Source organism: Myripristis murdjan, chromosome 21, assembly GCF_902150065.1.
Source record: "Myripristis murdjan chromosome 21, fMyrMur1.1, whole genome shotgun sequence".
In the NCBI taxonomy this organism is placed as follows: Eukaryota; Metazoa; Chordata; class Actinopteri; order Holocentriformes; family Holocentridae; genus Myripristis; species Myripristis murdjan.
The window spans coordinates 24,923,964-24,949,273 of record NC_044000.1 but is presented as its reverse complement, the minus strand read 5'-3'; the positions used below and the strand labels follow the sequence as shown (position 1 = coordinate 24,949,273).

Genomic DNA, 25,310 nt, shown 5'->3' with positions numbered 1-25,310 from the left:
TCATATGTGATTTTTTTTTATTTTTTTATGTGGGTTTAAAGACTATATAGAGACTCAAATTTATAAAAAACTTGCGCTGTGAACTGTTTAAAGGGGAATAACTGATGTGCTGCATTTTTATTCTCTGATGATTTCATATTAATGGAGTCTATTTTCCCAATGTTATTAAAATGTTTACTTTTTCATTTATATATAATTCTTTGTACAGCATTAGCACATGTCTGATGTGTGCGTATGGTTGAGTATGTTTTCATTAATGATAAAAAAAAAAAAGACTGTTAATTCAAAATGACTAAATAAAAAACTTTTTTTTTTTTTTCAAATCTTTATTGACAATTCAGATTAATACAAACACGTTTGGATAGAAACAAACAAAAAACAACAACAACAACAACAACAACAAAAACAAACAGACAAAAATATAGAGTAATACTCAGTGTCATGCAATTACAATAAAATGATGGTAGTAAATAAATAAGTAAATAAATTAAAAGGACGTAAAATTAAGTAAAGAGGGAAGGAAAAGAGTACATACATTGGTCACGCAAAGAACAAGATTACATTCATTGATTGTAACAAAAGTCCAGGCTGTCGTAATACTGTAAGAATAGTTCATTTTTTTTTATCGTTTATAATTCTTAGAGACTTTAGATTAAAGTTGAATTCAAGCAAAAAGACTTTAAAAAGTGGTTTGGTTTTGAGAAATCTATGTTTGTGTATAAAGAACTTACAACAAAGTATGAAGTAATTGGTTATGAATTCAATAGAATTGTTGTTATGTGTAAAATAGCAAAATACATCTTTTTTGGTGAACAAGTATGACAGACCAAGAAATCCAGAAAAGTAATTTCTCAGGTCAGTCCAAAAATCATGTACAACACTACATTCATAAAATAAATGATAAAAAATAAAAATAAAAAAAACTAAAAAACTAAATCCACACCGGCAGAGCGCGGGCCGTGACGTCAGCTCGCGACGGCATCATCAGCTCGCGACGTGTTTACCACGGAGGAGGAGGGCTCGTGTGTGTGCACGTTGATGTTTTTTGCTGGTTTTAGCGCTGCAGACGCGTCTCGATATCCCGCGGAGGCTGTAGATGATGTCTGTGACCGAGATGTTCAGCTACATTCAGGGTTTCCTGAGCGCCGATCAGGACATCCGAGAGGTACGAGAGAGCCGCCGGCCGCCCGCCGCCCAGCTCCGCGGCTACCAGCGTTAGCCTGGGAAGCTGGTTAGCCCGCAGCCGATCTACTAACCCTGGTGACACGCAATTAAGCGAACATCTCCCCACGCTGTTAACGAAGCGGGGACGCTAGCTACCTCAATCTTACCCATGTCCCGCCTGTTTTATCAAGAAATGCACCCTCAATAACACAGCTGTCACGCTTGCGAGAATATAAATCACCTATCTTGTGTGCCTTTCTCATGTAACCCTCGATACTTTACACCTTTTTCCAAAATGCGGACAATGTCACCGCAACCAGCCTTCGTTCAAAAAATCTGGTGTTAATGTTGTTTGGTCCAGCGGGGAGGTTTGCGCTCCTCGCACAACGTCACTTCAACATGTTGAGGGATTTTTTGGGTATACTGTTCAATTCGGCATCATATTCATCTATTATAGTTTTGTATTTTTCGTTAGTGGTCATTTTTTTTTTTATTTTGTTTTTCTTTTCTTTTTTTTCTTTTTTTTTGTTTTCAATACAATTCTATGTCAGTTAGTGGGTTTGCATGTTTTAGATAGATAGATAGATAGATAGATAGATAGATAGATAGATAGATAGATAGATACTTTATTCATCCCGCAGGAAATTCAGTTTTTCAGCAGTATCCACAGATTACAGATTAAATAATAATAAAAAAAAAAAATATGAAAAAAATAATAATAAAGAATAAGATCTAAGTACAAGCCAGTGTGCAAAAAGCAATGTGCAAAAAAACAACAACAACAAAAAAAAAAACAGAAAAAACCGTGTGCATGGGTGTATAGAATGTGCATAGAGGTAGGTCAATGTGCAAATTTAGAAGAAATATACAGTATACACATGATAAATAGCAGAAGCAATATAAACACTATAAACAAGGATTATAAAAAAAATAGAAATATGAACAATTTAAACAGAAGTATTAACAATTTAAACAGCAGTTGAAAATAACCTAACCTGAGGAACACACGCTCCGACCGAGGTTCAGAGTTAGTGTGAAACCATGAGACCAAGACCGTCGACAGAACCTGACGCCCGGTACTGGGAATTCAGGAACTGTCAGACTTGATCCAGCCTTATGGAATCACCCCTTCCCCTCCAGTTTATTTTTTGTCATTTAAAAAGTTTAGTTTTAGTTTAGTTTTATTAGTTTCAGTGTTAGTTTTAGTTTTTTTATTTATTTATTTATTTATTTATTATTATTATTATTATTATTATTATTTTTTTTTTTTTTTTTATAATATACATTGATTTAAGAAGTTGAGAATTGCTATGACAGTCAAAACAACATTTTGTGAAGGCTTGTTCTGCTTGTTGTGCTCACACATGTGACCAAATTGACAAAGACTAAAACTAAAGGCAAATTCTGTGTAGTTTTTACGGATATTAAAAGGAGTTTGGCTTTTCACCTCTGGCGCATATAGGCGGTAACAGTCGCCGGGATACTTTATTTATTATTTTTGTGCATGTCGTTGCAGGATATCCGTAAGGTGGTCCAAGCACTGGAGCAGATTGCGAGGGAAATCCTAACTGTACTCCAAAGTGTCCACCAGCCGTCCGGCTTCAAAGAAAGTGAGTGTTTCCTCATTGGATGGTCTGTCCTGTCGGTTATAAAACACTCACTGTCTCCTCTTTGACTTGTCACCCATGCATGAGATGCTGATGTAGTGGCTGGTTATGTGTCCCAGTTATTGGCCTGTACTCAGTGATGATTTTCCCTCCCTGAGTTTTACCTTTTGATGTCTAAAATGCAGCTCTTTTGTCTCCGCAGTTCCCAGTAAATGTGCAAAGGCGCGAGAATTGTTCTGCACAGTCAGGACACATATCGCAGACCTAAAGACTAAATTTCCTGTGGAGCAGTATTACAGGTACAACACAACACCATCCAAATAAACTGCAGCCCACAGCAGTCCAGGCACACACACACCCTTCACCAGGGCATTTGATTGCAAGTTTAAATTTACACTCTGTAAAATAGTTCTCTTTCTTTTTTTTTTTTTCTTCCACAAAATGTTTTATTATTATTTTATACACACATGACAGCTGAGATAGCTACAAGCAGACACCAGACCTTAAGGTTTGTACATACACACATTAATAGGAACAGGAGTACATCGCATGGATCAGGGAATTTATAACTAATGCAAAACAGAGAAAAATACCCAGGAAAGAACATGAACCATTTCAAAGGGGCAGTGGAAGGGAGCCAGGTTACCGCATGGTGCCCCCTGTGTGCTGTGTGTCTGCTGTGCGCCCACAGCTTATCGAAGACCCTCCTGTTCCTGTTCTCCCTCTTTCTGATATCATTGGACACTGTAGCATCAGCTTTTAGTGTATTGTTTCATAGACGCAAAGGGCAGGAACATGCAGATTATGCATCTTGTGTGTTCTAAAGAGCAAAGATGATGGCGCACATTTAGGTGTCGCATCCACAAAAATATGCCACTGAATGTCATTATACAATACGGCAGTCAAATTATACATTCCAGCAATGTTTTCCCTCTTTTCTCTCTGGGTTCTTTGATCCTCATTTAGGTTCCATGAACACTGGCGGTTTGTCTTGCAGCGCTTGACGTTCTTAGCAGCTTTTGTTGTCTACCTGGAGACTGAAACTCTGGTGACCCGGGAGGAGGTGGCCCAGATACTCAGCAGTAGGTGCCACTTAACACAATCAGGTGGAGCCGTTCACCAGAAACGGTGTGTTTTATTCTGCCTCCTCTGTTGTGTCTGTCTGCAGTTGAGGTGGTGCGAGAGAAGGGCTTTCACCTGGATGTGGAGGACTACCTGGCAGGCGTGCTGATCATGGCCAGTGAACTGGTGAGGGATCTCAGTCACTGGTTCTCTACAAACTCACCAACCATTAAGCAATGCTCTGTGTGCAGGGCCACCCACTAATTATGCATGTAATGTGTCTAATGAAAGAATAATCCTATTAAGTTTAAGCGTCGGGAAATTTCATGGTATGATGTCACAGATTCATTTGGTTGCAGCGTCAGCAGAACACGGAGAGAACAATTAACGTGTCTCAATTTTTAAGCATATCGGCACAGCGGCATATGTGTAATTTGAGCTACTTAAGCTCCAAACTGGGATTGGAAATTAATGGCCGCTTGGGGAAAAAATACCCTTTAGAAGTTCATAAAATACCCATGAAATTAAAAATGATGGGGTAAAATAATGCCCCAACAATTAGGAGTATAATTTAGGAGTGTAATTTCTTGCATCTCAGTATTTCACATGTTTTACATGTATTTATGATTGAATATGGGCTACCCCCATATTATTTGTATTGTGTCATGGCTCAGAAAATGATGTTTGTTCTGAAAATGATCAGATATCCAGCCTGAAGCAGTAGAAAATATCAACATGTAGCCAGCAGTACAAGAAAATGCAGAAGTTTAAAAAAAATAGTGCAAACTGAGTGTTTACCTGCTAGTGTGCATTATTTGAAGGACATTATTTGATAATATAAAAAATTCCCCCTGAAAAGGTCCAGAACGGTTTTAAAAATACTAAAAGTTGGCAAAAAGTGCCTGATGAATTTTTATTTTTCCATTCCTTACCCTGCTTTAACCTGTGCCCGCCCTCTCCACCCCCAGTCACGGCTGGCGGTCAACAGTGTGACAGCAGGCGACTACAACCGTCCGTTACGCATCTCCAACTTCATCAACGAGCTGGACTCCGGCTTCCGCCTGCTCAACTTGAAGAACGACCCGCTGCGGAAACGCTACGACGGCCTCAAGTACGATGTGAAGAAGATCGAGGAGGTGGTGTACGACCTGTCCATCCGCGGCCTGGCCAAGGAGCCCGAGTCTGGGGGAGACAAGTAGAGCCCCGGGGTGGTGAATGGCTGTGGGGTGCGATGGCTACCCCAGGCTGGGACCTCTCCACGGCTGCTGCAGACTGGAGACTTCACCCCCAGGTGGAGGGCAAGACCCAGGGATCTGCCTGAGGTCCCAGCAGCCGAGGACAGACTGCGTGAGTGTGCTTGTGTGTGCGTGTGGGTGTGTGAGAGCGTGTGTTTGGGTGTGTGCACGAGTGCATGCATGAGACTTGCTTTAAGGTGGATGACAGTCTGTCAGAGTGGTGGGAGAGACTTTGACAGAACCAACCTTGTTCTGAGGGGTAAGGCGGGAGGTTCGGTTTGATGCCAGTTTTTGGAAGTGTTCGTCTGTGTTCAGCTGCATCTCATTCACCCGTTACCGTGTTTCATTGCGTTGGTTTATGCAACAGTTAATTCCTTGTGGAACAGTCACCGAATTACACTAGATCGATGTTTATTTTGTTCAAGAAGGCGGAGGCCACCCAAAGAGAAGAGTGCTCCAGCCAATCAGAGCCTATGTTTGCTGTTATTTGTGTTTTTATTTGCAAAAAAAAAAAAAAAAAAAAAGAATACGTGAAATATGTTTGTTGTTCACCAGATAATGTGTGTGTCAATGCCTGGTGGTATTTCTTAAGTTTATGTATAATATGTTGTCAAGTGTGGATGCATCCAAATGGACTAATAGTGATTCCAGGAGCCTCATTTGTTTAAAATGAAACTATTTACAAAGATTAGAGGATGACATTTAGAAGCTTGTAGCATCATTGAGATTTATTTCAACAAAAATGAACAAAGTAAGTTTAACTCCCATACTGTATAAATAAACCACAGCTTTTGCTTGGAATTTGACCATCAGCACCAAACCTGCTCATGTGAAGTTTTCATAAATGAGGCTTCAGGAGAAGCAGAGCCAAAGAAAGGGTATAGATGCACTTGACAAAATATAAATCTATTTTTTTGTGTGTTTAGTTAGAGTCTTTTTTGTCATTTACACAGCGGCAAGGTACTCTTGCGGAACAGTGCCAATGAAAGTGTCTGTTGAGCCATTTTTGTATTTTATTTGTGCAGGAATGCTTTCTCTGGAAAACCACAAGTGGGATGGCAGAAAAAAAAAAAAATGAGAGAAAGTTCTCCAACACTACTGTGTACTGCATGTTCTATGTTTACCATCTTCAATAAGAGACAAACCTTATTTTTCACTCAAGGAAATGCCTTGTCTTAATGATTTGTTTCTGTTGTCAGCTTCAATGCTTCCCTTTGCTTGTATACTGTAGTGGAGTTGAATCGTATTTTATGGTGTACTTTTGCTCTCTTCCAATTTGTGCTTTTTTTTTTTTTTAAGTAATTAGTGCATTTGTCATTCCAGTCATTACCAACAACTCCACCTGTTTTATCGGATGTACGGAGTGTATTTCTGTCCTTGATCCTGTTTTGGGGGGTTGTTCTAAAATGCTTAAAATTAAATATTTCTACTGTACACCTGGTCAGTGTTCAATCGCACAAACCGAAACAAAAAGAACAACAAAAAAGCAAGGTCGCATTAAAATCTTTTAATATAATTCACAATATATTACATCAGGAAATAGTACATTAGGTCTTTTAAAATGCAAATGAGGAAAATAAATGGTATTCAACTCAGCAGGCCCATTTTGAAAAGAAACGGCATCCTTTAATGCACAGCAGTGGTAGTGGTGTTTTGTATGGAGCTGAGGAAGTCGTAACAGTGTTGATGCCATTGGAAGAAGAATAGCAGCAGACAGGTGTAGTTGTGCACACCTTCTGCACCCAAAAACACAGTGATATGTTATTATGTTTTTGTTTTTTTTTGTTTTTTTTCAGCAGTGCTACTCCATGACAGAAACATAAGAGCATGGTTATTAAACAGCAGTTTTGGTTTTGATGAGTAGGCCAACTATTGCCAGCTGTGGTCAGCTATGTTCAGTTGAATAAACGAGACAACATAATACATTTTTCTAACAGCGGTTTGACCGGAGAGTGCTCTATCACCATTCACTGGATCTAGACATAAATCATCAGGATAAAGTGCATCCAAAGAAAAAAGAAAAAAAGAGCCTTCATAAATAAAAACACACTGCGGAATAGTAAAAACACTCAACAGATAAGATAGGGGTCAGATAAACCATGTGATTCTGCACTAGCAGCCTGGTACTGAAGGTGGAATGATTAATATTGCCTGTAAGTTGATCTCCATTCCACAAGATGGCGACAGAGGGCAGTCTATTCCGGGTCTCGAAGGTAAATGCCACCGTGACAAGCTACAAATACTTTAGTCAATTTAGCATAAGAGTAATCAAATACCAAGGCACAAAAGCTCATCACTGTCACTTATTAGCACACAGCGGAAACTGTGTGACAGCATGTGGGGTGGTTGAGACGGTTCGAGCGGGGTTCCTCACTCCTCAACCACTAAATACACAAGGAGACAAGGAGAGTGTACGTTTGTGTTTGATTTCATCAGTTTATCATCATGTTACGGTGTAATGGAGGTTGGAATTCCCCACAGGTTCATGGCATTAAGCTCGTTGTAATTCCACTGATTCTCTGTGGAATAAACTTTGTGTTAAGATGCTACTGGGAAGCCAAGTCCACCCAGCGATAATGATACTGGCAAACGAGACCTGGTTTGTGACCTTGGCTGGATTTAAACAATGTAGCTCCCATCCAAGTAGGATAAAGACCCTTATAATCTTCAGAAATCCAAAGGAAATGCTGGGGAATATACATATTAATATATATATATATATATAGCTACTGTCATCTCTGAAGTTGGCAGAGATTATTGCTGTTATGTGACTTTGCCTAAACACAGTGATACTGGAGGTCCGTCCCGTGATGAGCCTGTTTGAGAGGCCCTGCAAAAAACTGCTTCTCCGGCAGTGTAAGTTGCTCTGCCACCAACATACGGTAGAGGGAGGCAGACAGATAGGAGAGGGCAGTGACTGAGTTCACCAAACAGAAACCACTGAACAAAAGGTCTGGTCCGTATCTTCCCCGCTGCCATGAAATAAGAAATAATTTGCCACTCTTTTGTGCATCTTATAAAAATGACATTACAGTTCTTGAAGTTTTTTTTTTTTTTTTTGCGGTCAGTCATATTTTAGTCATGCTTTTCAACACAAACACCTTGTTTAGTATACTGAAAACACGGCTCTCCTCCTCCAAGAGTAAACAGTCATTACAATCAAGGCTGGCAAAGCACTACCACCCCAAGTTTTTTTTTTTTTTTTTTTTTTGGTTGTCCAAGTGTCTGATAGCTTTTTTTATTTTATTTTTTTTAATGTTGACAGATTTAAATTATATCTTCATACATCATTTTGTGACACTATGGTGCACTTAGTAGTAGTTTTGTAAAAAAACCAAAAAGTGCTATATATTCTTTTTATCACAATTTGACCCTTAATGAAATCTGAAAAGCCATTGGTGATGTCACTCGGAAAAGTTTCATGTTGTCGGTTCATTTTTGCGGTAGACCTACTGGGGATATTTACAGTGGTATATCCAACAATAGAGGAGGAAGTTAGTCTCAGGAGCGGGTCTGGTTAGTGTTGATCATAATATTGGGCAAGGCGTTGCGTCTTTTCCTCCAGGGGCCCAAGTCTCGGGCGTATCTCTTGATCTGACGGAACCACTGCTGGGTGCGAGATTTGTCCGAGGCCCGGAAAACAAAGGATTCCCGCCGAATATCAAGCACTTCGAAAGTGTCCTCGCAGTCCGGGTCTGCCGACACCACACAGTTCGCCAGTCGGATGGGTTCCCTCAGCACCGTGAACTTCCCACTGCTCTTGTCCTTGATTAGAACCAGTACTCCATCTCGGATGCTCTCGCCGCCACCCTCCCCTGGATCCCCCCGAGCCCCCAGGTCCGTCCCCTGTCCCGGGCCTTCCCCAGCCCGCTGTGTCCTCACCATCAGCAGACTCTGGACGTTTTGGAACTTGAGGGCCCTGCTGCCCTTCTTCACCCACTGGCCGTCCGCTGGTTGGGACAACTGAAGTGGTCCTTCCATGACGAAGCGCGTATTTTCCCTGGCCCAGCCTACTGTCTTCATCGAAACCTCACGCATCTCGATGTTGATGACCTCCCGGTTCTTGCGGCTGTCACGGCGGAAAGAGCGGAGGGACCAGGTGACACTGGTGCCCTCCTGCTTGGTCTTCATGTTGATGTGCTCCAGGTGGGACTCCACGCGACTCTTGGCCTCACGGAGACGCGCGTGGTCCGGATGACATTCGGTGGTGGCCTTGCTGATGCGGCTCAGCAGGAGGGGGTACTTGGTGACACGCTGGAGGGGCGCCATGAGGAAAGAGCGCAAGTTCATGCGACGCAACGCCGTGTTGTCATTCTGGGACACATCGAGGAAGATTCTAGATAAAGAGGAAGGAAGGAAATGGGAAGGAAGTGAAAACCATCTGTGTGTCTTGGGAAAAACTTTTTACAGTTGATTAATGGGAATCATAGGACAGCCTGACTCATGGGTTAGCTGTGGCTGTGTCTAAAAATATCAGTGATTTCAGCTCTGCTCCCAGAATAGAACCTCTACTGAATTAGTGATAACCCTCTGTCTTTTCCATTAAGAATTACACAGCACAGCCTTAGCAGAAACTACAGAAAGCTCCCCAAGCGACTCTTCCCTTGCACAGAGCAACAGGAAGAGAGCACTGATAACTCGGTGCAGTGGTTTCTTTAGTCCATTTCATTTCTATCACAAAATATGAAAAAAAAAAATCACCCTGTCAAGTTCAGTCCACTTTCAGTTCAGGCAACTTCTGGTATCTTATGACATGCAACTTGTTTAAATTGACAATAATTTAAACTACAGAGCAAAAAACAACATCCTTGGTCAAGTGTATATGTACCTGAGCAGCTCCTTCTCCTTCTCCAGTGTGTTGAGCATGTTGACGGAGGTGGACTGCTGCAGGCAGTACGTCTGAAAGGCAGGCAGCATGTTGACAAACTCCAGGAAGATCTCTCCGATGCACACTGTCAACAGATCCTCATCTCCCTGGGAGTCAAATCACATGGGTGCATATTAGCAACATGATTCACCAGTATTACCACACACAAAAGCTTTTTAACAAGCTATTGCACTCAAAAGAAAAATGTCCTTTAATGTGATACTGAAGGTAACTCGTACCTCATATTATCACCATAGTGCTTAAAGCAATAAGGCTTTTAATATCTGTAAAGCTGAGCACCGTTCAGTATTTTATTGTCCCCGATGGGAAACTTGGGACACAGTCAGGAGTCAGCATAAAATTTACAGTTTAACATTACATAGTCTAGCAGTACACAACAGAGAGCATACAAATACACTACATAAAACCACAAGGTCAACATAAAGTGCCTTTCAAGTCATCATTTGAACGCATCCACAGAGAGGGAAAGAAAATCAATTAATTACATAAGTAAGTCTGTCTGAATGGGACTGAAGAACCTTAAACCTTGAACAGTGGTTTTCTAAGTCTTTGACCTGAGGGAAAAGCCATCAAGTCTAAATAAATTGAGAAGTCATGAGAAGTCTAATAAGATTGGCTTTTTTTTTTTTTTTTTTTAATTTGTTAGTTCATGTTCAGGGTATTAATAGCATACCAAGCAGGCGTGGCAAAATCAAGACCAGTTTTTTTTTTTTTTTTTTTTTTTTTTTTTTTACAAAATAATGGCATCCTTGTTCTTAGCAACATTCAATTGCAGAAACACTATTTCACACCAGTGGCCAAAGAATCGTGCACCGTTTGGTCTTTTTTGGAGCACTGTAAGCAGATTTCAGGAGGTTAGTCTGTCTCCATGCTGGGTTTTGCAGTTACTGGCAACAGGGACCAGACTCAAAGCTGAGGGACCCCAGTGCAAGAGCAGAACTACTCTGATGGAAAACTGTTGACTCTCAGATTTTGAGATCTACATGTTACAAAATCCACAGCAAATGTGCACCAAGATTAGAGGAAACAAGCAACTCCCTCTTAGCTATGACATGTGGTTGGATAATATTAAAGGGAGACAAAAAGTCAAGGAATAAAATCTGTGCATTTGGAGCAACTAGGTGTTTATACAGGACCATCTTCTACTATAGGACACCAATATATTAGATTTTTGCCTTGCTGTTAGGTGGACTGCCATGTCACATTTGAACACAATATATCACTAAATCTAATTAGTGAATTTCCATGGTAATTAGTGAGTGTGTGCATATTTCCCAAAGGAAGATTCCTCCTCATTTTGATGACCCCATCGACCCTTGCACCAAAATGTCAAATCTGAACTCTCAAAATCTATGGGGGAGGACTGAAATTTTGGAAAGCACATTCATGCCACACAGGGGATGAACCTTGACAACTTTGGTGACCTCATGACCTTTCCTCTATGACCCCTCTGAGGCCAGTGGGGCAACAAGCCAGCAGGGCATCAGGCTGGACAGCTGTGCTTGTTTTTATGTGTATGTGTGTGTGTGTGTGTGTGTGTGTGTGTGTGTGTGTGCCTGTGTGAATGAGTCACCTGGTCAAAGGCCTGGTCGATGCTGTCCTGAAGGTGTTCAGTGAAGCGGTCATTCACATCTATCAGCTCCTGAACGTTGCCGAACACCACGGTGAGCTGCTCGGCTGTCAGCAGCCCGGCGCTCTGCATGGGGCAGTAAAACTCCTCCTTGATGATCCGCAGGTCCTCGCCGTAGCTCGACTCAGTGTTCAGAAACTCCAGGATGGCCTCTTTCCGCTCGGTGCGGAGCTTGGAGCAGCGATCGCACATGGCCTCGCTTCGCTCCTTGGAGGCCCCGTCCCTCTGACCGCAGTCCGGACAGGGTCTCTGGGCCTCCCAGGCTCGGAGTGAGGCAGAGGGTCTCTTCCAGCCACGGGCCAGGCCCGGTCCAATCCCACTGTCCACCCGTTCAACCTCGGCTCCCCTGCTGCGGTGGTGACGGTGAGGCTCGCTGTCCTCCTCCTCCCGCTCATCGCTGAGGCCAACCACACCGCTGTCAGCACTCAGGCTGCTGACAGTGCTCCAGCGGTGCTGCCCAGACCGAGTCACACCCAGACCCACCTGGCGCTCCTCACCCCGGGGCTCTGAGCGACCACGTATTGCCGCTGGGGCTGGGAGGAGAGGGATAGAGATTGTCACACTCAGTCGTCCCAATGGCAAGCATCCCTTGTCAATGGCCATTTAATCCTTACATATTCATTACATATTCAAAATGAAGAAATGATTATGGATTATTATCATCACTTTCCAATAATTAGATCCCTAACCTCCTATCTGAGGTCTTAACCCTTGTGTCACTGCATGTCAATGGGCCATAAATTAGAATATGTGTGTGCTAGGCTACTACAAGAGGATCTTGAGCAGTTTGCAGATTAGCACATCTTGTTTATTAGACAGGTTCTACATTGCATCTTTATATTAAAACACTGAGATGCCACTTGATTGACCTTTTGGATGAAACAGATGCTGTATAGAGCGACAAGGTCATCATTAGCATATGCCATATTGACTGACACTCTGTGGCCTCTGTCTTGTACCAGAGAGCTTCTGCTGACAGGGAAGCTCAGGGTATTAACAAATGGTGTCTGTGTGTGTGTGTGTGTGTGTGTGTGTGTGTGTGTGTGTGTGTGTGTGTGTGGAGGAGGGGGGGGCAAAGGCTGAAATGTTCAGACACAAGCACGACACGAAGTTGCATAAGAGAAGCTCAAAAAAATGAACACATCTCCTAATAGCCTTAATCTCTTAAATCGGGCCAGATTGTAAAATGCCAGGCTTAGCTGGCAGGCCATCTGAAATCCTGCCATTTAGATTTACACGTAATTTAATGTGATTCACGCTGCCTGACAACTGAGGGGGACAAAGTGGGAGCACCGTCCGAGTCTAGGGCAGATGTCCATAGGAAGATTACAGCATTGTAAAGTCAAGGCTGAGGCCACAGCCTATTTAACCCGAGTAGTTTTACAGAGGGAGGGACAGATACTTGTGACATAACATTCCTCCAGTTGGGCTCACAACGTCATTGGGAGTGTGTATGTATGCGTGTGTGTGTGTGTGTGTATTAAATGTTGTGGGTCCTTGTTCAGAGTCTGTATGTACATGACAGGGCTCTATGCCAAACAGGAGCACTGGAGGGCTGCCCAGGACGAAGGATGAGGAGGATATCTCTGTACCAGCTGTTTGCTGGATGGATGCTGTCGCGAATGGAGGTGATTCAGGTGGAGATGAGCATGTGTCATTCCAGTTATTAAGAGAAATGGGCATCAGGATGTGTAATGTCACAGCAAGATGACACATTTCTGTTGGGTAAAGTGGGCTAATATACAGCCAATTATTTTGAGACAAAAACATTTGGCATCATGCCAGTGTAGTTTGTGTTAACGTTAACACCATTCAACATTTTCTCCAATTTTTTTTTTTTTTTTTTTTTTTTAAAGAAATGTTTAGGACATGTGACATGTACTCACCACTGTCCCGGTCTCTGTCCCGGTCTCGGTCTCTGTCTCGGTCTCTGCGCTGGCTGTGGAGTCGGGCAGCAGCAGCGATCTTCATCTCCAGCTGTTTGCGCTTGGCAGCGTCGGCTGGCATGGGGTCGCTGTAGTGGGGGCGGAGGCGGCACTCGCGCTGCGCCCTCACTGTCTCAGCCAGCTCATAGGCTGCGTCCGAGCTGGAGCGCCTGCAGCCCAGCCCTGAGTGCTGCTGATAGGACAGACACGTGTCAGTCAACTGGCCATGTTGCTATAGCAACAGATGGAAAAAAGGGAAAACTCTCCGAGGAGAGCTTGTGTTGATAAAGTGAGAATGACAATATGAGAGAAATTAGAATGTGCATGTCAGTGTGTGTGAGAGAGTATTACATCTACATGTCACCATGTCACTATCATGACATGCTTGCATAACAAGTCTTGCTTGTCTCTCTGATCCATCCACACACTTGCAGAAGTGACAAGAACGCAATTTTCACACTGAGATGCAGGACAAATCATCTGCTAAGTACTGTAATGTGCTCAGACACACGCTCAAACGCAAGGCCTAAATATCTGCTCTTATCACACGCTGAAACAGCCCAGCCTTGAAGACCAGATCAGAGACATTCCTCAAAGTGAAATCTGCAGCAACTACCTTCCAAGGTAAGGTGAGGAATTCCCTGACACATCACAGAAATGTTCAGAGCATTTCTCACATGGCTCTAAAATCATTCTACCATCAGTCCAACCCTCGGGACTGGACCTTTAGGTGAAAGTTCAAGAGTCACCGACACGACACGACTCTTCACCTCTGCAGATCGCGGCATCCATCAAAGGCATTTAGTACTATCGAGTTTCACATCACTGATTGATCAGCTTCCCAAGTCCTCTTGTTCTGTCTGGCAAACTAACAGTTACCATAGCTACACATCCCTCGGAGACTGAAGGACACACGAAGGTGTGTGTTCCCATCGCTCTGTACAAGACAACACAATATACAACCTATTCAGCTCAGGTAACACGCAGGAGAATCATTTATGTTGCAGTTGCTCATTGTGGGGTAAAAACAAATGACCAGTGCTTACTTTGGGAATGCAGAGGCAGGCTCCACTGTGGATTCCGAATCTGGGAAAGCGTGCAGCAGCACCTCAGATCTATGTGGAATAATGCCTCTGACTGATGTGAAATAAGGTGAAAGAAACAAACACGCTGTGGCATTTTCTCCCTAAAGTAGATGCAGCCTCCTTGGCATGCAGCTGCACATGATGACTACAATAAAGCATGACAAGGCTCCCTGTCGATCCGGCTCTCACCTCCTCTTCTCCCCTCCTGCAGAGGTTGAGACGGGGCTGGTGTTACAGCAGACACAGCAGAGTGGAGCACAATGCTAGCTGCAGCTAATGCTGGTGTCAGGCTGCAGACCGGCAGTGGAGGAGAGACATGCAGAGAGCAGAAATGAAGAACTGAGTTACCAGCAGCCAGCAACTATAGGGGGGCTTAATCTTCTTTTGCTGCATCCCCAGATGTCGAGCTGTTGCTGGAAGACAGAGCGCTGCATGCTCATTCTTGTCTGCCTCTCACCACATACCTCTGCATGAGTGTGTGTGACTGATGTGTGTATGTGCGTGGAGTGTATGTGTCTGCGCGTGTCGCAGTCCCCTGGCTTGCCCTAGCCATCCTTGGCTGCAAATGGATCTATGCATCTCTATAAGCTACAGCGGAGAGTGTGAGAGAAAGGCGGCGAGCGAGGCGTCGCGCAGACAACAACGCAAAGCCATTTACAAGGCAGCAAAGGAAAAGAAAGAGTCCTTACGCATTCTGCTGCTTCCTCTCTTCCTCCTCCTGCAGGCGTCTCGTCTCCAGCCTCTGCTCTGCAGGCCGTTGCCGACGTTGCCATGGCAACGGGGGAGGATTGACAGTCGGCCGGGGGAGCAGTGATGTCAGAGCCTCCGTCCTGGTCACCTGACAGCCTGACGGGGGCCTCGGCTGAGATCTCTGCACTGCAGCTGGAGAGAGGAGGAGATGGAGGTAGAGAAGAGAGGGAGAGATGGATGAGGAGGAAAGGTGTGGGGGGGGCAGATGGACAGAGAGGGAGGGAGAAAAAGGGGAGAAAGGGGGAAGAGGAGATGTGGAGACAATGTGTGGTGGAAGAGAGATGGAAGGAGGAGAGAGAGAGAGAAGGGCAAAAGAGAGAAAGCAGCGAGGGGGAGGAGGAACACAGGGTGAAATTATGATTCCTGGGAGTGCTCTTGTTTCCCCCCAGCATCCATGCCGTTTTTCCCATCTCATTTATCCCTCTCTCTCCTTCCTGCTGTGTCTTCCTACATCCTCCCCGCCACTCCTCTCTCTCCTCTCCACCATCCACTAAATGCCCCTCTTTACCTCTCCTTTCTTCCACCTCCACTCCCCCCAGGGAAGCTTTGGCCTGGCCACAGCCGAGCGACTCGGGAGGACAGCAATTAGACACATCAGTGGACATTAACACCTGAACCCCTGGACCACAGGGAGACCACACACACACACACACACACACATAAGCATCATACATTTTGTTCATTCCTTTGTCTGCTGACTGGGAAGCCACGCTTGCAGCACGTGGAGCATGTGCTCCGAGACGCACCACAGCTGTCTGCAGAGACACACACGACACTGGCACACACCTGTACCCCACTGGAATAGAAGAACAGGAACACACACACACACACACACACACACACATGCTTGAACACAAGCTATCAATGCATGGATGGGATTTATGCATGCGCTCATGAACGTGCATGCACACTCACATGGTGCACGGACTCGGTGAGTAAATCATGTGTAAATCACACTGAGCACGAGTCGATGGTGTGGACAATGGTGGCAGAGCAGTCGCTGCTTTTCAGCTGCTGATGGTAACGAGAACTCACTAAACCATGTGGAATGATTTACATTTTCAATGAGTGGCATGGGGCAGCAGGCGTAAATGCGTACTATATTGCTGCCGGTGCAGAAAAAAAAAATCCTTGTCACAGACTTTTTTTATTGATCTCGTTTTCACTTGATTTGAAGGCTTACGTGGTCTTTTCTCAGTTCAGCATGTTTCATCGGCCCCGAGGGTTAAAATGATGACTTTAATGATAGACATTAAGCTATGCACATGACTTTCAGCATGCAATATGATAGATGGCAATTTCATGTTTTTGCTCATGAGCTTGCATATAATCTAGTAATATTGTGTGTAATGCCCTCTCTTACCTCCCCCTTTCTCACTGCTTTCCACAGTTTGTTATATGGCATCATAATGACCAATTATGAGTATAATTACGCATTTTGCAGAAAAATACTGAGCAGTGCTGTTTGTAATGTCAGGAATTTCTTGTGCTTTCTATTCAAAAAGCCCATGCACAAAGAGTTAAAAAAAAAAAAGCTCCCATATATATATTCTGCACCTTCTACCTGGAATAGGTTGCAGAATGACTGCAAATGAAAAGAGTTCATCTCACTGGATGCTTTCAAATGCAAGATAAAAGACTTGGAGGCAGATTCATGAGGATGTTGGTGCCTGCTGTGACATGCTCTGCTCCTGTGTAGTAGTCTCTTTGTAATGCTTGTTCCTTGTGTTTATTTATTAGCGTCTTATTGTCTCTCTGTAACTGCTTGTTTCATCTGTGCTGCGGTGTGCTTTGGTCATGCCCGCAACAGAGGTTTTTTAATCTCAACGGGTTTTTCCCTGGTTAAATAAGATTAATTTTAAAGAATGAGATTCGGTTATTTCTGGACCGCTAGATGTGTTTGCTTTTGCTCGGGCTTCTCCAAATGTTTGAACTGCTCCGGTTGCCTATTTAGACATCACCCGTTCTGCTGACGTGCAGTTCGTTCTGGCCTGTTGTGCAGAATCACGTCTCCCTGCAGTGAATTAACATGAGGTCTCATTAATCTAATGGTTGTTACGTAACTCGGTCTTGTTTGAGGACTATCCCTCCCACACCAGTTAAATTACTGGGCTCTTCCTGGACACATCATTTACATAAAAGTAATTCTCACTCTCCCTCTGATGCAACTCTGGCGCTCCCCCCCCCACACACACACACGCACACAGAACCAATTTTCTTACTGAGTCACAATAAACCCTGGCACCTTGTTTAGTATTACACAGGTAACAACAAGGCCAGTGCAGCAGCTATCTCCGAACAGAGCTGGTGCCCGTGGCAAGGAGGCCGATATAATTAATATGGCACTGAGGACGCATCTGTAAAGCATTCAATTGGTTTCCACTTAGAAAAACTGTCATTAAAGCCTTTCTTTCTCGGTATTAGCTGTCACACCTTGGATGATGCATGGGAGGTAATAACCTGAAGCTTAATTTATCAGCAAACCACTGGATATGATAGATCACCTCTCGGCACAGCACAATGTGACACCGAAATTAGCCCGGCTGTCATTTTTACTGACGCGTATATCACCGCGATGAATCCAATATCTTTCTGTGAGCCATGAGCGTGCGCATCTAATAGAGATACATCAATAGAGATGCTATACACAGGGCGCCACGCATGACCGACGCGGTTTTATTAGACTGCAGTATACGTTTAACTCGCCGCTGCTGCTTTAGTGCTTTGCTCGCGTGCATTCTTACTTCATAAAACCCTCCCAGGTATAATAATGTGAATATTACTGTAATAAGGTCATGGGAGCTCTTTCATGCACTGTTTGTACAGCACATTTTTATGCAGGATGGGCTCCGCGGGGCACTAAAAAAGACAGAGACTTGTTTGGTGGAGTCAAATCCCCCGGGGTGCACAGATCACACAGAATATCATCATGTTTAATTAATAAATCTCCAAATATTAAAATATTCACGGCGCCCGAGGCTATTGGAGGTCAAATATAAATCCATGGGGAATACATGGAGTGTTGCACCATGGGTGTTCAGAGCATGAAACATTAATCCACCCTGACCAAAGATAATATTGAACTGTGGTACTGGAGCTGTCAGTGGGTTCAGTTACTGGATTCCAAAACTGCAGATGAAAGTGCACATACCAGACAAAGGCACACACACACACACACACACACACACACACACAAAGATGTGCATGCAGCAGTTATTTTTCTGCTGCCTTCGTGCAGCTGAGCTTCACACATCCATCATTGTTTCAAGCGGAGCAGACAAAGGAGCGGCAGACAGCGGAGAGTCCTGACAGTCAGGGGAAGATACTGTCTATATCCTATCTATCACTGTCTCCAGACTGCAGGGAAATCCAACTTTTTATTCTTCTACAGTCCTTATCGTGTAGCTCCGGTTAGTTCATGGTATAATATTTCGAAGTGTGGTTGTAATGGCAGCGCAATTGGTGCTAAAACACTGCTCTCGTCTTGTTTGTCCTTGATCAGATGATCAGACCAACACAGCAGACTGAAGGCTCCATCCATTTAGCCAACAGCATGGCCGGCCCAGCTGCCACCAAGGGAGAGACAGAGAGACAGAGAGATAGAGAGGGAGAGAGAGAGGGAGAGAGAGAGGTGATGGGGAAGAGCAAGTCTGCAGGGATGCTGCTAGTCCCAAGTGCCAGTCGGCCAGTCTGTGTCTATCTTCATGCCAGCCTCCTGCCCACAGAGACACGTGTGCCAGTCTCCAGACCCCTGGCATCCTCACTCAGCTCTGCACGCCGAGCCAGCGCTGTTAGCTGCGACAGCTGTTAGCGCAATAACTGAGATAAATCGATAACACACCAACGCACACAGGCGTAAACACACACAGAGACACGCACACACACCTTGACAAGGCACTCAGTGACTCACACACACAGGCTGCCACCACACACACACACACACACACACACACACACACACACACACACATTGTGCACATGTACAGCAGACATGCATGGACACTCAGGTGCACTTCCCTGATGAACACACTCCTCTGTTGTCTGCTATAAGCCGCTGCATGGCTCAGATCTGATTACACCAATCAAAGAGATTAATCACATCTGAAAACGTGTTTATTGGCAAAATACTGTGGTCTCGTCCTAAATAAAGCCCAAACAGAGCGTAAAGCTAGAAAATAAATCAAAGGACTTGATTAATTCCTCTTATTTGTCTAACCGGGAGTGGTTCATGTAGATGGCGGAGGTTCAACGCAATTTTAATAAGCACTTTCAGTTCTTTTACTTTGATCTCAGTGTGCGTGTTTGTGTGTTTGTGTTGCTGTGTGTGTGTGTAAATTCTAAAATGCAAATAAGCAGTAGGGCTGAACAATTCATCTCCATTTTATCAAATATGTGGCCAAGAGCAGCATTCGAGTAATAAAGGTAGAACGTGTGATAGCGACATAAATGAAGTATTGTTGTGCTGCAGTGACGCCCTGGTCTGCAAATTATGCTCTCTAGGCCGAAGAAAACATGCATGTTTGGCACAGAACCCCAGCGAAACTCACATCATCATTATTTTAATAGTTATTTCAGTGAAAATGAATGTCACGAGGACATTAGCATATCCACTAAAATCGTGAATCGTCTCGCAATTGCAGTAACTGTCAAAATAATTGCAACGTACATGTATTTTTACTGTATCCTTCATCCCTAATGGGCAGCAGTAAGATCCCAACTGTATAAAACTGTTATTGCCCTGAGAGTGCAGTAGATTTCATATTAGCTGATCTCTGTAAATGTATTCAGTAACTTAAGTAACATCTATAGTCGCCAAAATCAAAGACAAAGACAATCAAGCCCCTTCCAGCACCCCACCTCCCTCCAGCAGCCCTACATCACTGACCTCTTCTTGATGAGGTCCAGCGCCGAGCCGATGAGGCCGTCCTTCATCTTGTAGATCTTGGCTCCGTAGCTGGACAGGTCCGTCCCCTCCAGCAGGAGGGCGGGGCAGCAGCTGGAGGGCCGCTCCCAGGGCTTTTCCCTGCTGGGAGGGAAGGGCACTGAACTGGCCGGCTCCAGGCTGCTCCTCCTCGGCCTGCCACCTCCATCTTCTCCGCCGGCCAGGGGCGAGCGAGGAGCTGGGCCCGTGCGGATGGGAGAGGACGTGGAGGAGGGAGAGGAGACCGAGGACGTGGAGGAGACGGGGAGTCCGCTCCCGTTACTGCTACCTGTGCTGCAGGGAGGTTTCTCAGCGGTGGCAGTCTGCGGGCTCTCACTGCCTGATGCAGCTTCTCCACTGCCTGAAGTTTCTCCTCCTCCTTCTCCTTCGTCTGCATCTTCCATGCTCCCCCTCTCCTCTCTTTCTCCTCCACTACAGCAAGCCTGAGAGTCAGTCAGAGAAGAGGGAGGTGTCTTACCGTCCGACCCGGCTGCATCCTGCGGCCTGTCAGCCTCAGTCTTGTCAGACACCACAGATCCCACTGTGGCACCCTCCCTCTGCCGCATCCTCTTAAACTCCTCGAAGGTGGGGATGTGCAGGCGTCCCATTGGAGTTCTGCGGCGCTCAGACACTGAATCTGGCCCGCTTTGTTTACTGGCAATATTATCTGTGGTGTAGGAAGTCTTAACCACTTGTGGGCTGTCTGGGGAGCTGCGGAGAGCCAGGTTGGGGCTGCTGTTCTGTCGCCTGAGCTGCAAGCGCCTCAGGACCTCCTGCTTGATCTCCTCGTGGCTGCTGATGCGCAGCGCACACAGTGGCCTACACCCAGGATTCAAATGAGGCATGCCCTCCCGATCGCAAGACCCCTTGATGGGTGGGGCGCCAGGGGTCACCTGAGGTCGCAGTGGGAGGGATTTGGGAAACTCGGCTGCTGACCTGGCACTCTGGAGGCGGAGCTTCTCCCTCAGACCCTTCCTGGCATCCCATTCGTCCACACCGCTGGGGAATTGCCACTGAGGGAAGAGCGGTAAGTCCTTCCTGGGTATCCCCCGACGAGGGAAGAAGGCAAGGCTCTCCGGATTGGGAACAACTCCGTAAAGCCCGACCCCGGATCCATCCGGAGGCCCGTCATACCAGCTAGTAGCAGTACAGTGGAACACAAACTCACTGTCCACGCTCCTGTAGGGGCCAGCGCTGAATGCATGCAGGCCAGGATCAGCCACAGTGTTCCAGTTGAGGTTCTCCATGCTCCTGTAAGGTCTCCTACCTGTGCTTCCAGTGTGGGTGCAGGAGCCTAGGTCCTGCCCCTGTCCTGGTGCCAGGCCTTGAGGCGCCTGCCTGCTGGAGCAGTACCTCAGCCCCAAGTTGGTGAGCAGGGTGCTGCTGTTACACCTGGACATTAGCGGGAAGGCAGGGTAGTGGGGGAGACCGTGTCTATGTTGGGGGAAGGAGGACAGCGGGTCGGGGGACAGGGGGAGGTTGGCAATGCAGGGCTCCAGGTCCATGGTGGGGGTGAGGAGGGAGACGCAGCCAGCGGGAGAGCCGGCAGAGGCTGAGGTGGAGGAGGTGGAGGGGTAGTCACATGGCGGTGGAGGCTTTACGTCTGGCATGGCTGTGGGCTCAGCCAGCAGCCATCACACACACAGACAGCCGGCAAGGGAACCTGCAGCCTGCGGGGACAGAGACAAAACGTATGGAGGTAAGCACAGAGAGAAACAGATGACGCAGATAGACACTGAGATATGTGTGTGTGTGTGTGTGTGTGTGTGAAGAAACAAACACACTGCAAAAACGCTAAATCATACCAAGATTATTTGTCTTATTTCAAGTCAAAAATGTCTTATTTCTAGTCAAAATATCTCATTACACTTAAAATAAGACATGATCACCTCAGAAGTAACTTGTTTTTAGACAATTTTCACTCGTTTCAAGTGAAAATTCACTTGAAACGAGTGAAAATTTGCTTGTTTCATTGGCAAAATTTGCCAGTGGAAAAAGTGAAAATTCACTTGAAATAAGTGAAAATTAGCTAGAAACAAGAAACAAATTTTGCCAATGAAACAAGCAAATTTTCACTTGTTTCAAGCAAATTTTCACTTGAAACAAGAGACAATTGTCTAAAAACAAGTTACTTTTGAGGTGATCATGTCTTATTTTAAGTGTAATGAGATATTTTGACTAGTAATAAGACATTTTTGACTTGAAATAAGACAAATAATCTTGGTAAGATTTTGAGTTTTTGCAGTGCATGCACACATAAGAACTGAGCTTGTCTCTTTGCACTTTGTGAGGTCCTGCTGTTTTTGGTCCAAGAGTGTCACTATGCACTATGGATCCAAGTATAATTTGTCTGTATGTCTGCAATATGTCTTTTCCACCAAAAAGCAACAGTGCCACAGATCCTGGGTCTTGCTTCTGTTTGAGGGTTCCAGGAACATGTGTGTTTACCTTTTCACCGCACCAGAAAACAGCAAACTTAATGCAAATAAGGAGGAGGGGGTCTAGTCATTCTGTGTGCGAGTGACAGCAGCAAGAGAGCAAACATGGAAGATGTCAAAGCCGTTCGTATGTTCATGATGGTTTACCCGTGTGCTGCTGTGATGTGTGTGATTTGGAAGAACAGATGCGTGGAGAACGAAAGTGAGACCGAGGACGCTTGAAAAACATGAGCTGAAAAGAGGAAACTGCTTTAAAGTGTAGAAGTGATGGAGATCAGCTGTGACATGGCGACCAACAGTTTATATTTCTTGATGACCCGATTAGGGATCTCTTGATAGAACAATCAGGGTTGATACCAACTGAGGATGTTGAACCCTTATGGCCCTTATGACACTCAGAGAAAACTAGCTCGCATGCAGGGATCATTTTGGAGCCCACAAACTCAACCCCTGGGGGAAAAAAGAGGCGTTAGTTCCTCCGGTAGGAAATAAGTGTAAAGATTTCTGGCTCCTCAAAAGGATTCCTGTGTTCTGGGGCCAGTTTCTGCAGTGGAAACTCAAAACTGATTTCAAAATGTACTCAAAACTGTTTCCGATGCAGATTCTGGAAGTCGAGGATGCTGAGAGATCAAAGACCAATTTTGCTGTCTGCCCAGAATCCTCCTCAGCCCATGATGAACTCGGAGCTGGATAACACCTGGCAGCTATTGCACTAATACACTGGATCAGTTCACACTTGGTGCCCCGACTTTGGCTGCGTGACAAAGACGTGTCAGAGGCCTTCTGCCGCGGGGACGGCGATACCGTCCACCACACACATATTGGACAACCACAGCTCTGGACACAGCCTCATTGTCCCTGATGCGTGATTCCTATATTAGAATAATCACATTCATTTTCTATAAATGGCTCCCTGTCTCCTCTCCAGCTCTTCCTTTATTTCCTCTCTCTGTCTCTGCAGCGAGAATAATAAGACGGGGATTATTGCCCTCCTTGTCAGGCTATTAAAACATGAGATTGAGAGAGAGATACAGAGAGACAGAAGGAAAGCAAGGCAGAGAGGTAAAAGAAATAGAAGTTACTGACTGAGAGAAAAAGAGAGAGAGAGAGAGAGAGAGAGCAAGAGATAGCAGAGGAAATGAGAATAACGTCGGGAGAGAGTGGTAAGCCGAGGGGACATTAATGAAGATAACTGCTTGGCTTTTCGCCCACGGCCGGCGCTGCTCCTTCCTTCTGACTAATCAGACAGCAGTTGTAGATTAGCCAGCGAGACAGCACTCGCTGTACTCTACCGCTCTCTATCTCTTTCTCTCCTTCTGTAATGAGTACAAATAGTGCATCCACCCTTCAACCGCAACTCCTGTCATCCATATCTCTTCTTCAGTCTGCATCAGAGTCAGCGGCGTGGGGGTTATGGATACGATTATGACTGTGATTATGAAACGGGCCCTCCGAGGGCTCATCCCCGATGCATTAGGTGAATTATAAAACCAAAATCATATTTAGTTACGAACGCTCCCTCATGCCTAAACTCGGACAGACAGCGCTTCACCAAGGCTTTGCCATAATAGATGAATCTCCATTCCCCACATGCAAGAGGTAGGCGAGGCTGTGATCAGGTTTAATTAAAAATCTCCAGCCTGACAAGCGCAAGCGACCTTCTCCTCAAATCTCATTTGTTAGCGGTTACTGAATGAACAACATGCCAAAACAAAAACCCACGTTATTTATCTCGGGATCTAGATGTATGCAAACAAGGAAATCGTCTCAGCATAGAGGTGCAGGCAGTCAGTCATTCACAGGGATGCAGTTTGCCCCTCCAGCTCCGATTGAAGAAAAAGAGCTGACATGGATTGGTTTAATTAGCACGAGGCATGCGAGTCTAAATAGCTGCTCAGTGCATGTGTGTGTGTGTGTGCGTGTGTGTGTGTGCTGCTCTCTCTTTGTCTCTCTCTCTCTCTCTCTTTATTTCTCTGGTTGAATTAGTGCCAGTGTAAGGGCTTTCCGGAGGTCCGCGCTCTCCCTGCTCCCTCTGTCACCGGCGCTAACCAGGGAATAAGTCACCCCTGCACCGGCTCCACAGTAAATCAGCCTCAATGTCCCAGCATGCACGCGGGCTGATTTCTCCAGATATGATGGCGAAGTCAGTGAAGAGGGCAGTGTGAAAATGAGGAGATAAATCACTCGGGGCTGGACTGTTAGGTGTTGACGGCGTACATCATTACATAGCTATGTATCCAGCTTACGAAAATAAACAAAGAAAGAAGGAAAGAAAATAGATCGGAAATGTGTTTTCATATTGTAATTATTAGACATGCTCCTAGATTAAACATAAATAAATAAACGAATAATAACAAAGTAAAATAAAATACAATTAAATATAATCAATCCATATAAATCCATATAGACTGAAATATAGCACATCTGAAGATACTGTTTTGAGGCACTGCCATTTTCATGTTTCATATTTCTGTGGATTTTTTTTTTTTTTTTTTTTTTTTGTGAGCCGGTCAGCAGTTTTTGGCAGAGGAAAGGATCAATATGCCAGTGTGTGTTTATGTGCATTTGTGCATGTGCATATGTGTTAATGCGCGTACGTGTCCGT

General features: G+C 44.9%; 2 protein-coding genes across 4 annotated transcripts in view; one reads left to right on the top strand and one right to left on the bottom strand.

Annotated features, from left to right (window-relative positions):
• Positions 1 to 967: 967 nt before the first annotated feature.
• tsn (translin) lies at positions 968 to 6,502 on the top strand. Its single transcript, XM_030080800.1, has 6 exons — positions 968 to 1,165; positions 2,681 to 2,774; positions 2,974 to 3,070; positions 3,738 to 3,853; positions 3,940 to 4,019; positions 4,802 to 6,502. The coding sequence occupies exons 1-6, from the start codon at positions 1,097 to 1,099 to the stop codon at positions 5,030 to 5,032; spliced, it is 687 nt and encodes a 228-aa protein (XP_029936660.1). The 5' UTR covers positions 968 to 1,096; the 3' UTR covers positions 5,033 to 6,502.
• Positions 6,503 to 6,837: 335 nt separating this feature from the next.
• The window catches only part of arhgef49 (Rho guanine nucleotide exchange factor 49), a 53,537-nt gene continuing 35,064 nt past the window's right edge, over positions 6,838 to 25,310 (bottom strand). For 2 of the 3 annotated variants that reach the window (XM_030080796.1, XM_030080797.1), the window contains exons 3-8: positions 20,232 to 21,937; positions 15,286 to 15,478; positions 13,473 to 13,704; positions 11,530 to 12,119; positions 9,897 to 10,042; positions 6,838 to 9,404 (exon numbers count right to left, since the gene is read on the bottom strand). In XM_030080796.1, the coding sequence (XP_029936656.1) occupies positions 8,570 to 9,404; positions 9,897 to 10,042; positions 11,530 to 12,119; positions 13,473 to 13,704; positions 15,286 to 15,478; positions 20,232 to 21,877 (3,642 nt within the window). In that variant the 5' untranslated portion in view covers positions 21,878 to 21,937 and the 3' untranslated portion in view covers positions 6,838 to 8,569. The remainder of the gene's footprint in view (positions 9,405 to 9,896; positions 10,043 to 11,529; positions 12,120 to 13,472; positions 13,705 to 15,285; positions 15,479 to 20,231; positions 21,938 to 25,310) is intronic. The other variant, XM_030080799.1, reaches the window with a different exon arrangement.